The following is a 15,609-nucleotide window of genomic DNA, read 5'->3' as shown; positions in this document are numbered from 1 at the left end:
AATCCGCGTACTTGAAAAAATAAAAAAACGGATACCCGACCACGAACTGAAAGGGGACCCATGTTTTCACATGGGCCCCCTTTCCCCGAATGCCAAAAACCCACTCTGGCTGAAGAAACCCACTTAGACATCAGTCAATCAGGGATTGTAACCAATGGTGGGAACTTTCAGGTCAGCGGTGAGGTCACTTTCGGTCAACCGCTGACCTGAAAGTTCCCACCATTGGTTACAATGGAGCGCATAGGCGCTACATTGTAACACTGCCGTGTGCCGCCTGTCATACAGTACAGGAGCACACAGCCGATCAGGAGGGTGCCACAACGTGGCGCTCCCTGATTGGCTGAAGAAACCCACTTAGACATCAGTCAGAGTGGGTTTCTGGCATTCGGGGAAAGGGGGCCCATGTGAAAACATGGGTCCCCTTTCAGTTCGTGGTCGGGTATCCGTTTTTTTATTTTTTCAAGTACGTGGATTACAAAAGGATTTACCGAGGAGCCGAAAACACTGGATTATGTGAGTATAATTTTTTCAACAGGTACACCATGGATTCTACTGTAGAAGAGGACCGACCTGCGTGGGAACATAAGGTAAGTATGTGTATATGGAGGTGTGGATGGATGTATTAAAGTCATACTTTCAAGGTGTGTGTGTGTTGTCTTTATTGGGGTATTTTTTTAGTAGTAGTACTACAGGTACCAGCGGGCCCGTTTTTCCGCCGCATGCTGGTACTTGTGGTTCTCCAAGTACCAGCTTGCGGGGGAGGCTTGCTGGGCCTTGTAGTACTGCTACTAAAAACAATATCAATCACTTTAAACAAAGGCTATCAGCCCCCCATCCGCAGCCCATTGGATGGAGGGGGACAGCCTTGGGCTTCACCCCTGGCCCTTGGGTGGCTGGGGGGGGGGACCCCTTGATTGAAGGGGTCCCCACTCCCCCAAGGTACCCCGGCCAGGGGTGACTAGTTGGATATTTGATGCCACGGCCGCAAGGCACTGTATAAAAGTGACCCCCGGCTGTGGCATTATCTGTCCAGCTAGTGGAGCCCGGTGCTGGTTTCAAAAATACGGGGGACCCCTACTCTTTTTGTTCCCCGTATTTTTGGAACCAGGACCAGGCGCAGAGCCAGATGCTGGTTGCTTAAATATGGGGGAACATCTGTCCATTTTTTCCCCATATTTTTGCAACCAGGATCGGCTCAAAGAGCCCGAGGCTGGTTTGCCTTAGGAGGGGGGACCCCACGCAATTTTTTTTTTACATTTAACCTTTTTTTTTTTTTTTTTTTTTTACAAGCTGCACAATGAAGCCCAGCACGGATCTCTCAGATCCGGCCGAGATTCATTGTATTAAAGTCGGCAGTGTTTTACAAGTCACTCAAGTAAAACACTGCCAAAAAAAAACGAATGACATCGACATCGGAAAACCCGAAAATGCAGAATACGGCAGCTTAGTAAATTAGTCGTAATCAATTCAAAAAGTTGCATATTTACACTTTCGATGTCATTCGTGATTGAACTTTGACCTCAAACGGGAAAATACGAATCTTAGTAAATTTACCCCTTAGTCTAAATTTTCTACCATGCAGATGTTATGATAAGTTTCATCAGACGCAAATAAACCTACAAGGTTTTTGGGTCTATATGGTTTCCAGGGTCATTTTAACCGCATTGTAGTCCCTGGGCAAAGCAATGCACCTGACAGCACTCTGCCGTTTACCATCTGTCTGCAGGCTTGGAGGCATGTAGAGAATGCTGCACTCTGATTGGTGGTTAGCTGCAGCCATCTATAAACATGCTGGCAGCCATTCAGTGTCTAGCAGATGCACCCCAGGCAAGCCTGCTCATGCACGAAGCCCCCCAGAATCATTGGGCCCTGGCAACTTCCCACTGTCCCCCTACCTGGCATCCATAGTCCCAGTGCTGTGAGGAAAAAATGCTGTGCTTATGCTATCATGCTATCACTGTACAGCTTCATCTATCTGCATAGCGATCTTCTACCTACAGTTGTGCACAGAAGTTATTGCATTTCTGGTCAAATTGCATATTTCACGGAAGACTTAAGGTGGGTACATACTAATAGATATATCTGCAGATCAATTGATCTGCAGATATATCTATGGACGGATCGAGCAGTGTGTTCAGCATACACACTGCCCGATCCGTCGGGGACTGACGTCATGAACTGGGCCCGCCCAGTTCAGCTGTCAATCACCGGCGGCCGCCGCAGGATGTGTACGAGTGGTCGGCCGACTGCCCCGTACATACACAGCGACGCGCCAATATATCGGTAGATATATTGGCCGTCGGCTGTGCTGCGCGGCCGACGCGATACGTCTGTGAACGACGGAGTTCACAGACGTATCGGCCGTACACACTGGCCGACGGTCCCGCGATATATATTGGCCGTTCAAGAGAACAGCCGATATATCGACCAGTGTGTACGGGCCTTTAGAGCGCTAATTCTGAGTTCCACACAAAGTGGCTGAATTTGCGCAGCCCCAGAAGCCAGATTTACTACCTTATACTAATGAGTGTCCGTTCCGCTAATGAGAGAATCTGTGCATTTGCTAGAGCAGAGATTTTCAAACTTTTACCACTCGCGGCACACTGAACAAGATTTAAATATTGGCAAGGCACATTCAGATATAATGGTGATGCATGGTGCAGTTGCATGTCCTAGGATATCATATCGCATCTTCTCCATAGGTAACGCCTTAGCTACATCTGAGAAAGCCAGTAGAGCCCAACACTGTCTGGGCCCAAAATTAGAACTGGCTCTGCAACCACTAAACCCACCAGTATTGATTGTTCCAGGGCCTCAGTAGCGGCTAAACACTGACGGGCCTGGCTCAGCTTCTATGGCGGCACACCTGGAGACTGCTCAGGGCACACTAGTGTGCCATGGCACAGTGGTTGAAAAACACTGCGCTAGAGGAAAGCCATGCTGCTCACTGATCTTACTGAACGTGTACCACCCTTATGCTAGGTGCAAGAGATCAGTCAGAAGTTCAGGATCAGTGCGATTGCGTTGTCGCTGCCGGTTTCTGCCACAAAATGTCCAATTTCACAGAAATAGCGATACAGACAAATTCTGTACAACTCTGTATAGGATGGACCTACACAAAATGCATAAATTCACCTCTGCGCTTACAGAAAAACTCGCAGTATGTGTCCATGCGCAGATTTCTGTCAGAATCAAAATCTGCCCGTTGGCGAGAAGTTACCACAAGGTACAACGTGACACATTGCATCTTTGTATTGTTTAATTTGCCAGATTGACAAAAACAAAATAAAACCCGCATAATGGATCCTGTGCATTCTGATTGGTGCTCTAAAGAGTGAATTATAGCTGCACTGTAAGGAGATGGCAGCTGCTTAGTGCATGAAGCTCTAATAACCGAAGGAAGCCTGTAACCTATAATAATTGCTACTAGCGATATCAAAACCATCACAATAATATTAATGCATATAATTTAATCCCATGCTTGTATCTCTGCCCAGGAGGGGGTCAGCAGGGATGTATGAAGCCTCTCATCCCCTCTGCCGGACCCCTGTGGAGAGGCAACTACAACAAAGGATTGAGCAATTACTTTCTGTTTACCACTATCAAATCTTAATTTCTCCCCGTAAATACCAATTTAATGCTGTAATTTCCAGAACTAAGTTTGAAACAAAATAAAATATTTGTTTACTATAATTTTTAAATACATTCTGTACATAGTTGGGGGAACAACTTTTGAGAATGCTTCAGATGTAATTAGATATTTCTCTGACGTCCTAGTGGATGCTGGGTACTCCGTAAGGACCATGGGGTATAGACGGGCTCCGCAGGAGACTGGGGTATAGACGGGCTCCGCAGGAGACTGGGCACTCTTAAAAGAAAGATTAGGTACTATATCTGGTGTGCACTGGCTCCTCCCTCTATGCCCCTCCTCCAGACCTCAGTTAGTATCTGTGCCCGGCCAGAGCTGGATGCACCCTAGGGGCTCTCCTGAGCTTCCTAGAAAAGAAAGTATTTGTTAGATTTTTTATTTTCAGTGAGATCTGCTGGCAACAGACTCACTGCTACGTGGGACTGAGGGGAGAGAAGCGAACCTACCTGCTTGCAGCTAGCTTGGGCTTCTAAGGCTACTGGGCACCATTAGCTCCAGAGGGATCGAACACAGGCCCAGTCCTCGGTCGTCCGGTCCCGGAGCCGCGCCGCCGTCCCCCTTGCAGAGCCAGAAGAACGAAGAGAAGTTGAAAATCGGCGGCTGAAGACTCCGGTCTTCATTAAGGTAGCGCACAGCACTGCAGCTGTGCGCCATTGCTCCCTTAGCACATTACACACTCCGGTCACTGATGGGTGCAGGGCGCTGGGGGCGCCCTGGGCAGCAATTAGATTACCTTACTTGGCGAAAAGCACATAATACAGTCTGATAAACTGTATATGTGCATTAACCCCCGCCATTAAAGTACATAAAAGGACAGAAGCCCGCCGCTGAGGGGGCCGGGCCTTCTTCCTCAGCACACCGGCGCCATTTTCTCTTCACAGCTCAGCTGGAAGGAAGCTCCCCAGGCTCTCCCCTGCAGTATCCTGGTACACAAAGGGTAAAAAAGAGAGGGGGGGCACATAAATTTAGGCGTAAAACTGTGTATATAAGCTGCTATAGGGGGAAAATCACTCAGTATAGTGTACATCCCTGTATTATATAGCGCTGTGGTGTGTGCTGGCATACTCTCTCTCTGTCTCTCCAAAGGGCCTATTGGGGGAACTGTCTTCAAATAGAGCATCCCCTGTGTGTTTGGTGTGTCAGTACGCGTGTGTCGACATATCTGAGGTAAAAGGCTCCTCTAAGGAGGTGATAGAGCGGATAAGTGTGTGGGAGGGTGTCTCCGTCAACAACGCCGACACCTGTTTGGATATGTGTAAGTGCTGAGGTAAAATTATTGCACAAAAGGTTAGGGAACAGAAAGGAAATCTACCCTGGTCTGTCCCTATGTCACAGAGTCCTTCAGAGTCTCTCTATGCTCACTATCAAAAATAACAAAGTATCGACAAGGAGTTTAACTCCACTGTCGACTACGATAATGCAAAGTTACAGCCAAGAGGGCTAAAAGATATTCAATATATGATTATTGGAATAAAAGATGATTTGCATATCACTGATGACTCATCTGTCCCTGACACGAGAGTACACATGTTAAGGGGAAGAATGCTGAGGTAAATTTCCCTCCTCTCATGAGGAAAAAGAGCGGGAATCTCCAGACAAGAGACAGCAGCTTCCCACAAGAGAATTCTCAGGCTGTATCCTTTCCCCACTAGGGCCAGGATGTGTTGAGAATCTTCCCCTTGGGTGTCCTGTTTGCACTAGCTATTCTCAGGGATCCTGCAGATAGTGTGCACATTCTAGTATACTACCCAGACCGGCGATTGTGTCGGCATGGGTTTATAGCGCTGTGGCAGCGTGGACAGGTACCTTATCAGCAGAGATTGAGACCCTAGTATGCATATAAATATTTTAAGATGCTGTCTTAAGTGATAGATATATAATTATAAAGCATGCCCAAAGGGACATGAGTATACTGGGTCCTAGAGACAAATGCTATGTCGATTTCTGCTTGACGTGTCCTGTAGAATATACATTGGACAGATGATGCCGACTTAAGAGGCATATGGAAGGCTGAGGATTGTGTGGAGAAAGGTTCTCGGACCTGGTCTCCACAGCTATAGCTGGTAATTCTGATATTTTGCCTTATATTCCTGCACAGCCTAGAAAAGCACAACATTATTAAATGCAGCTTTTCGAATAAAGAAACAAGAAAGTCTGAGGTGCGTCCTTTCTTGTCAGAGCCGGGGGCAGAGGAAAGAAGCTGTACAACACAGCTAGTCCCCAGGAACAGAAGTCCTCCCCGGCCTCTACAAAAATCCACCGCATGTCGCTGGGGCTCCACAGGCGGAGCTAGGCCCGGTGGGGACACGCCTTCGTAAGTTCAGCCACAAGTGGGTTCACTCCCTGTTAGATCCCTGGGCAATAGATATTGTATCGCAGGGATACAGGCTGGACTGTGAGAAGATGCCCCCTCACCGAGGCCCCGGCGGGCTTCCCCCCAAGAGAGGGAGCCAGTGTTAACTGCATTTCGTAAATTGTATCTTCAACAGGTGGTGGTCAAGGGTCCCCTCCTTCAACAAGAGGGTGTTATTATTCGACCATGTTATAATCCCGAAACCAGACGGTTCGGTTAGACCCATATTGAATAAAAATCCCTGAACATATACCTGAAAAGGTTCAGGTTCAAGATGGAATCGCTAAGAGCGGTCATTGCAAGCCTGAAATGAATCGGTACATAAGGGATGCATACCTTCGTGTCCCCATTTATCCACCTCATCAGGCGTACCTCAGAATTGCGGTACGGGATTGTCATTACCAATTTCACCAAGGTAATGGCGGATATGATGGTGCTCCTGCGGAAGCAAGGTGTCACTATTATCACATACTTGGATGATCTCCTCATAAAAGCGAGATCAAGAGAGCAGTTGCTGGACAGCGTATCACCTTCTCTGGAAGTGAAACGGCAACACGACTGGATTCTATATATTCCGAAGTCGCAGTTGGTTCCTACAGTTCATCTGCCTCGCCTAGGCATGATCCTAGACACAGACCAGAAGAGGGTTTATCTCCCGATAGAGAGAGCTCAGGAGCTCATGACACTGGTCAGGAATCTATTGAAAACCAAAACAGGTGTCAGTGCATCACTGCACTCGAGTCCTGGGAAGGATGATGGCATCATACGAGGCCATCCCCTTCGGCTGGTTCCATGCAAGGACAATGGAACTTACTGGACAAGTGGTCCGGATCACATCTTCAGATGCATCGGTTAATCACCCTATCCCCCAGGGCCAGGGTGTCTCTCCTGTGGTGGCTGCGGAGTGCTCACCTTCTCGAGGGCCGCAGATTCGGCATTCAGGACTGGGTCCTGGTTACCACGGATGCAAGCCTCCGAGGGTGGGGGGCAGTTACACAGGGAAGAAAATTCCAAGGTTTGTGGTCAAGCCAACAGACTTGCCTTCACATCTATATCCTGGAACTAAGGGCCATATACAACGCCCTAAGTCAAGCGGAGTTCCTGCTTCGCGACCTACCGGTTCTGATCCAGTCAGACCGCAGGGGCTCATGTAAACCGCCAGGGCGGCACAAGGAGTAGGGTGGCGAGGGTAGAAGCCACCAGAATTCTTCGCTGGGCGGAGAATCAAGTAAGCGCACTGTCAACAGTGTTCATTTCGGGAGTGGACACGACCTCCACCCGGGAAAGTGGTGACTTCATCAGGAAGTCTTCACGCAGTTTTGCAAATTGATGGAAACTGCCTCAGGTGGACTACATGGCGTCCCACCTCAATAAAAAGATAAAAAAGGTTTTACGCTGGGTCAAGGGACTCTCAGGCGATAGCTGTGGTCGCACTAGTAACACCGTGGGTGTTCCAGTCGGTCTATATATTTCCTCCTCTTCCTCTCAGACCCAAGGGCTGAGAATTGTAATAAACGGAGGAGTGTGAACAATATTCTTTGCTCCAGATTGGCCAAGAAGGACTCGGTACCCGGAACTGCAAGAAATGCTCTCAGAGGACTCATGGCCTCTGCCTCTCAGTCAGGACATGTTGCAACAGGGACCCTGTCTGATCCAAGACTTACCGCGGCTGCGTTGGACGGCATGGCGGTTGAACGCCGGATCCTAGCGGAAAAGGGCATTCCGGATGCAGTTATTCCTACGCTGATAAAGGCTAGGAAAGACGTGACAGCAAGACTTTTTCACTGTATATGGCGAAAATAGGTTGCTTGGTGTGTGGCCGGGAAGGCCCTACAGAGGTATTCCAGGGGGGTCGATTCCTGCACTTCCTACAGTCAGGAGTGACTATGGGCCTAAAATTAGGATCCATAAAGGCCAAGATTTCCGCCCTATCCCTTTTTCTCTCAAAAAGAACTGGCTTCACTGCCTGAAGTTCGGACGTTGTTACAGGGGTGCTGCATATTCAGCCCCTTTTGTGCCTCCAGTGGCACCTTGGGATCTTAACGTGTGTTGGATTCCTAAAATCCCACTGGTTTGAGCTACTTAAGACCGTGGAGCTAAAATATCTCTCGTGGAAAGTGGTCATGCTTTTGGCCTTAGCTTGGACTAGGCGTGTGTCAGAATTGGCGGCTTTGTCATGTAAAAGCCCATATCTGATCTTCCATATGGAAAGGGCAGAATGGAGGACTCGTCCCCAATTTCTCCCTAAGGTGGTATCATCGTTTCATTTGAACCAACCTATTGTGGTGCCTGCGGCCACTAGGGACTTGGAGGATTCCAAGTTGCTGGACGTAGTCCGGGCCCTGAAACTTTGTTTCCAGGACGGCTAGAGTCAGAAAAACTGACTCGCTGTTTATCCTGCATGCACCCAACAACCTGGGTGCTCCTGCTTCAAAGCAGACTATTGCTCGCTGGATCTGTAGCACGATTCAGCTTGCACATTCTGCGGCTGGACTGCCGCATCCTAAATCAGTAAAAGCCCATTCCACGAGGAAGGTGGGCTCTTCTTGGGCGGCTGCCCGAGGGGTCTCGGCTTTACAACTTTGCCGAGCTGCTACTTGGTCGGGTTCAAACACTTTTGCAAAATTCTACAAGTTTGATACCCTGGCTGAGGAGGACCTTGAGTTTGCTCATTCGGTGCTGCAGAGTCATCCGCACTCTCCCGCCTATTTGGGAGCTTTGGTATAATCCCCATGGTCCTTACGGAGTACCCAGCATCCACTAGGACGTCAGAGAAAATAAGAATTTACTCACCGGTAATTCTATTTCTCATAGTCCGTAGTGGATGCTGGGAGCCCGTCCCAAGTGCGGACTCTCTGCAATACATGTATATAGTTATTGCTTAACTAAAGGGTTATTGTATGACCCATCTGTTGAGAGAGGCTCAGTTATTGTTCATACTGTTAACTGTGTATAGTTATCACGAGTTGTACGGTGTGATTGGTGTGGCTGGTATGAGTCTTACCCTGGATTCCAAATCCTTTCCTAGTAATGTCAGCTCTTCCGGGCACAGTTTCCCTAACTGAGGTCTGGAGGAGGGGCATAGAGGGAGGAGCCAGTGCACACCAGATATAGTACCTAATCTTTCTTTTAAGAGTGCCCAGTCTCCTGCGGAGCCCGTCTATGCCCCAGTCTCCTGCGGAGCCCGTCTATACCCCATGGTCCTTACGGAGTACCCAGCATCCACTACGGACTGCGAGAAATAGAATTACCGGTGAGTAAATTCTTATTTTTTCTTGGTTTTCTTAATTTGTTTGGGTATTATGGAATTTAAGGTGCTGATCAAAAACGAATTTATTATTAGTCTATGGCCGTACTGCTCTTACACTTACCAGCCTCTATGTTTTTTAGCCTACATGAGACACTACAGTGTTTTTTGTTTTACTTTGTCAATATAATGATTAAGTGATTTTTACCGTTCAGTTGGGGGAATTCAAATGCTATCGTCCCTGATCTCCGGTCTAAAGTAACGAGAAATCGCAAAGGAGCGATATACAATTGATGTCCCCTATTGCGCTGATTGCGCCCATTAGTGTCGGGTCTAGCTGTGTAAAGCCGCTAAACCCGACTAAACAAATGGGCGTGATCGGGAAAAGTGTTGTTTGAGCTTTTCACCTTTCACACATTTCAGCTCGCCACCCCCGAATAGCGCCCGAATGGAGCTACATTAGAATAGCTCTGTTTGACGCCATCTAGTGGCTGCTAGACAGAAAAACATTTGAATTCCGCCCATTGAGAAATCCGACTAAATCTGCCCACACACAGAACAGTTGCTTTGACTAAGTTTAGCTGTTTCAATTAAATTGGGCGTACATGGTTGGAAATCATTTTCAAATTTAATAAAATAGTTTTAATAAATTTAGTTTGTGATCAAATGGTTTGTGCAACTGTCATAAAAATTCTATAGTTCGATATTAAAATTCATACTTTATATGTAGAAATTATGGAACATGAATAACCCTTCTTTTAAAACTAATGCAGGTGTTGAAGGATTGGGGTTCAGCATTACATCAAGAGATGTCCCTCTCGGAGGTTCAGCTCCTATCTACGTCAAAAACATTCTTCCCAGAGGAGCAGCTATCCAAGATGGCAGGCTGAAAGCTGCAGATAGACTACTAGAAGTACGGTCAATTATTCTTTTTTAAATGTATTTATTAAAAGGATCGCAAAAGATAAACAGTGTGCAGACCAATCAGCGGTACAATGCAGGATTAACGAGAATTTAAAGTGTGATCTCTCTACTGAAACACACAAAACAATAGAGAAGAGAAATAAAACAAAAATAAAATATGGAGACTAAAGAGAGCAACAGTAAACACCCGTGTGGAGCTGTGGCTAAGTGCAGATGGTGGGATTGTTGATAGTCCTGACATCTGATAACCTGAACGATACCCAGCAAAGTCAAAACAGAGGAGACCCACTGGCCAAAGTTTGTAAGCTGTATCATGTTGTTAATTGAGTCCATTTTCTAAGGGTGGACTAAATCTTAGGGGAGAGGGCAATGGTATTTGGGAGCTATATTGAGAAACCTTTATCTGCCCTGCTTTCTTTGTCTATGGACATTTCTGTCCAATCTATGTAAAAGAGATGGTATATACGGGATAAAAGAGGGACAGGCCTGGTACATCTGAGAAGACCCAATAGAAGAGAATGGTCTTCCTACCACCAGTCGCCACTTTAGCAAGAAGTAGTTTATCACCATAGGACATGGGTCAGTTTTTTTTTATTTTTATACTTTTTGAACAAATTGTTAATATGAACTTCTTGCTAAATGCATTTATGCTTAAACAAAAAAACAATATTGTTGCTAAGGAAAAGACCATCACAAAGTTACTGCATATGGTGTCTGCTTTTCTGGCCACTATAGCTTTTTCCTCCTTCTCTTTTTTTTATTTTTTATTTTTTTTTTTATTTCTACGTTTATCTCAATACAGGAATTATCTAATATTAGGAATAGCTTTTTTCAGGTTGTCCTCTATAAAGATGTTTGCTTGTTAATTCCGTTGTGTTATTTGTCACTGTGTGATTCTACTCTATCAGTCATGAAATAATAACTGTAATAGCTTTCCTCTATGGAAAGAGATTTGTCTACATCGCTTTAAGTTGGGACACACGTGTCTAGCATTAAAGCAAATTGGTTCCTTACAGTGTTTTCTTTGGACATTTTTTTTGCCCGCTAAATTTAAATTTTCAAATGACTTGGCCTGTGATGGGAACTATTAGTGGCTAGAGTTGTGGCCTGCAGTTCCCGTAATATCTGGAGTAACAAAGCCTTGAACATCTGATTATATACTGTACCTAAATAATTTCTCCACATGTCATAGTGTGCTTCCAATATCCTATAGTGCCAGGAAAAACGTTTCCTATTCACACTATATTAATAATTAAAGAAGGTACTTGGATTCATGTAATATTAACTACTAATGTTATTTAGTGATAGATTCAGTAAATGCACACACTGTCACTTTAGGTCTTAATTGCCAACACAGCAGCCCAAACAAGTACTTACAGTAATTTCTGATATTGCTAACGATCTGTAGAATCTACAAAGAATGATATTAGATTATTTCAAATTAGTCTTGTCCAGCTTCATGATCAACATGACTCGAGGATCGAATAGGTATCATCGATCTCTGTCTATGCTGGAGTACACATTGTTTTCATATTTACCATTAAAAAGACCTTGATCACAACAAAAAGTTGCAATGATATGTTTTCGGTCATGCATCATGCCCATCTCTGTAGGAACCAGGAGGTGTGGTGCGTGTGGGTGGAGGCGTGCTGCCAACAGGCACAGCGTACCAGACGATGCCCCTGTCAGCCCACCCATTGAGCCTCCCCTTCATTGAGATGAACATACTGAGTTGTACAAACGAATATTCATCAGAGTTTAGTTATATAGTTATAATTAGTCTTTCCTTAAACTTCCTTTCTCACTTTGTTTCTCGCTGTGAATATGTTTAAAAGCAGAGAAGGGTAGGTACGGGTAAGATGTATACTTACAGCATGCTATTTAGTAGTGCAATGTGTTCCTACAGTAAATACTAGAAATAGACTACCTGGCCTGACCTCACGTCGCAGTTGCCCACAGAACACATGTTTGCCCTATGCGCTGCAGATGTGAAATGTAATTAGGATAGCTATTCATGGTGGCCTGTGGGATCTCAGAACATATTCTGAAATAAAAATCAGTAGAGGAATTCATTAAATGCCAAATTTAAAAGCAAATTCCATGGGTCAAGGAAATGAGCAAGCATTTCTTACATGAATATATATTCAGGGTAGATACATGTACAGACACACACGTATATTGCAATGATCTAAGTTACGTGGGAAGCAGGGTGACCAAATACTACCAGAGTTTAATAGTCTTTGAAGTGGGGTATAATGTATATTCCTTTTTGCTAATGCCTCAGCAATCGTTACTTGTAATTTAATAGTGGGATTAGTCTCAGCTAATTATGGCTAAATTGGGCAGCCTTTTAAAGAATATTTTTTAATACAGCCAGAACATTTAATCCTCTCTTGTACACCCGACCCCTTCCCCCTTTTCTTTTCTTTAGTTAAAATATTATGACTAAAAATCAGATGTGAAAAAGCTGCTATAAATTTGCTAGTGAATGCTGGGATTTGTTGTTTCATAACACACAGCAAACGTCAAGTTGTTCATGATTGGGGAGGAGTAGAGGTGTATGAGAGAGAACAAGTAGCTCCCATCCATTTTTCAAATGCTAAGCGTCTGGATCAATAAGAACCTCATTTCTGTCTTTATTTAAACAGATGCTGTACTTCAGCGATTCTCAAATAGCTTACAATTTAATTGGGTAATAGAGAATACAATATCATTGGCACATACTGTATCTCCATGTGAACACGCAATAGCATACATTTACAGTATTTTGCACTCTCTCCGAGTAATGTTTGTGGACTTTTCAGAATTTTTAAATGCTTTCCATAGTGCTATATTTGTGCGTTGAGTAAAATGAATATGTATGAGCATCTTTCCCTCTCCCTCAAAGGTGAATGGTGTAGACCTAACTGGGAAGACTCAAGAGGAAGTTGTGTCGTTATTAAGAAACACAAAGATGGGAGGTCCAGTGAATCTTTTGGTTCTCCGGCAAGAAGAAGCTATCCACCCACGTGAGCTGGTGTGTACATCATTTCTACAGCTTGTGTTTTCACTGTAATATGTTAAGAGAAGAAATTCAGTGTCCAAATCATTCTATAATATCCGAGTCATTCTTTTTTCTCTAACGTCCTAGAGGATGCTGGGACTCCGTAAGGACCATGGGGAATAGACTGGCTCCGCAGGAGATAGGGCACTTTAAGAAAGCTTTGGATTCTGGTGTGCACTGGCTCCTCCCTCTATGCCCCTCCTCCAGACCTCAGTTTTACACTGTGCCCAGAGGGAAATGGGTGCACTGCAGGGAGCTCCCCTGAGTTCTCTGCCTAGAAAGCATTTTTGTTTGGATTTTTTTCTCTATTTTTTACAGGGAGCACTGCTGGCAACAGGCTCCCTGCATCGAGGGACTGAGGAGAGAGGGGCAGACCTACTTAAATGATAGGTTCTGCTTCCTCGGCTACTGGACACCATTAGCTCCAGAGGGGGTGAACACAGGTTCGTCCTTGGCGTTCACTTCCAGAGCCGCGCCGCCGTTCTCCTCACAGAGCCAGAAGCAAAGAAGTCAGAAGACGTCTCAGGCGGCAGTTGCCTTCAAAGCTTCACTGAGGTAACGCACAGCATTGCAGCTGTGCGTCATTGCTCCACACACCTCACACACTCCGGTCACTGTAAGGGTGCAGGGGGGGGGCCCTGGGCAGCAATATAAACACCTCTCTGATGGCAAAAGACTATATACATGTACAGGTGGGCACTGTACATGTATATAAAAGAGCCCCCGTCATTTTTAAATAACTTTGAGCGGGACAGAAGCCCGCCGCCGAGGGGGTGGGGCTTCTCCCTCAGCACTCACCAGCGCCATTTTCTCTCCACAGCACCGCTGAGAGGAAGCTCCCCGGACTCTCCCCTGCTTTACACACGGTGAAAGGGGGTTTTGAAGGAGAGGGGGGGGGGGGGCACATAATTGGCGTTTTATTACTACACAGCGCTACTGGGGAAAAGCATTCTGTGTTTCTTTCCAGGGGTATAGCGCTGGGGTGTGTGCTGGCATACTCTCTTTCTCTGTCTCTCCAAAGGGCCTTAAAGGGGATACTGTCTTCAGAAAAAGTGTTACCCTGTGTGGATGAAGTGTGTCGGTACGCGTGTGTCGACATGTTTGACGAGGAAGGCTCGCTTAATGTGGAGGGGGAGTGCTTGAATGTCAGGTCGCCGTCGGCAACGCCGACACCAGACTGGGTGGATATGCTGAATGTCTTTTATGCAAATGTAAATTTACTGCATAAAAGGTTAGACAAGGCAGAAGCTAGGGATCAATCAGGTAGCCAGTCCATGCCTGTCCCTTGGGCGCCAGGTCCTTCGGGGTCTCAGAAGCGCACCATATCCCAGATCGATGACACAGATACCGACACAGATACTGACTCTAGTGTCGACTATGAAGATGCAAAATTACAGCCGAAGGTGGCAAAGGGTATACGGTACATGATTATTGCCATTAAAGAGGTTTTGCATATTACTGAGGAACCCCCTGTCCCTGACACGAGGGTACACATGTATAAAGGGAAAAAGCCTGAAGTCACTTTTCCATCCTCATTTGAATTAAGTGACTTGTGCGAAAAGGCTTGGGAATCTCCGGATAGGAGACCACAAGTTCCCAAAAGGATTCTCATGGCGTATCCTTTTCCACAAACTGATAGGATACGCTGGGAATCTTCGCCAAAAGTTGACAAGGCGCTGACACGTTTGTCCAAAAAGGTGGCACTGCCTTCTCAGGATACGGCTTCCCTCAAGGAACCTGCTGATCGCAGGCAGGAAATTACCTTAAAGCACATTTACAATCATTCCGGTACTATGCTCGACCGGCTGTGGCGTCGGCCTGGGTTTGTAGTGCGGTTGTGGCATGGGCAGATTCCTTATCTACGGAAATTGACACCTTAGATAGGGATGCCATTCATATGACCATAGAGCATATCAGAGATGCTGCCTTGTATATGAAGGATGCTCAGAGAGACATTTGTTTATTAAGCTCCAGAATAAATGCTATGTCTATTTCTGCTAGGCGGCTCTTGTGGACCCGACAGTGGACGGGAGATGCCGATTCAAAGCGGCATATGGAGTCCTTGCCTTACAAAGGGGTGGAGTTGTTGGGAGACGGCCTCTCGGATCTTGTCTCTACGGCTATGGCTGGTAAGTCAAATTTCTTACCTTATGTCCCCCCGCAGCATACAAAAAAGGCACCTCATTATCAAATGCAGTCCTTTCGTTCCAATAAAAACAAGAAGGTACGGGGATCATCCTTTGTTGCCAGAGGGAAAGGCAGGGGAAAAAAGCTGCACACAGCTAGTTCCCTAGAGCAGAAGTCCTCCCCTGCGTCTGCAAAGTCCACCGCATGACGCTGGGGCTTCCCGAGGGGAGGCAGATCTGGTGGGGGCTCGTCTTCAGTTTTTCAGC

At 46.0% G+C, this 15,609-nt stretch overlaps 1 protein-coding gene across 17 annotated transcripts in view; it reads left to right on the top strand.

The window, feature by feature from the left end:
- Window positions 1–15,609, top strand: part of PARD3 (par-3 family cell polarity regulator) — a 919,963-nt gene that overhangs the window by 500,760 nt on the left and 403,594 nt on the right. For all 17 annotated transcript variants that reach the window (XM_063922114.1, XM_063922110.1, XM_063922109.1 and 14 more), the window contains 2 exons: window positions 10,023–10,162; window positions 13,061–13,189. In XM_063922114.1, the coding sequence (XP_063778184.1) occupies window positions 10,023–10,162; window positions 13,061–13,189 (269 nt within the window). The remainder of the gene's footprint in view (window positions 1–10,022; window positions 10,163–13,060; window positions 13,190–15,609) is intronic.

The sequence above is a fragment of the Pseudophryne corroboree genome, chromosome 5, assembly GCF_028390025.1.
Source record: "Pseudophryne corroboree isolate aPseCor3 chromosome 5, aPseCor3.hap2, whole genome shotgun sequence".
In the NCBI taxonomy this organism is placed as follows: domain Eukaryota; kingdom Metazoa; phylum Chordata; class Amphibia; order Anura; family Myobatrachidae; genus Pseudophryne; species Pseudophryne corroboree.
The sequence above is the reverse complement of the archived record's forward strand: the minus strand, read 5'-3'. Positions and strand labels throughout refer to the sequence as shown.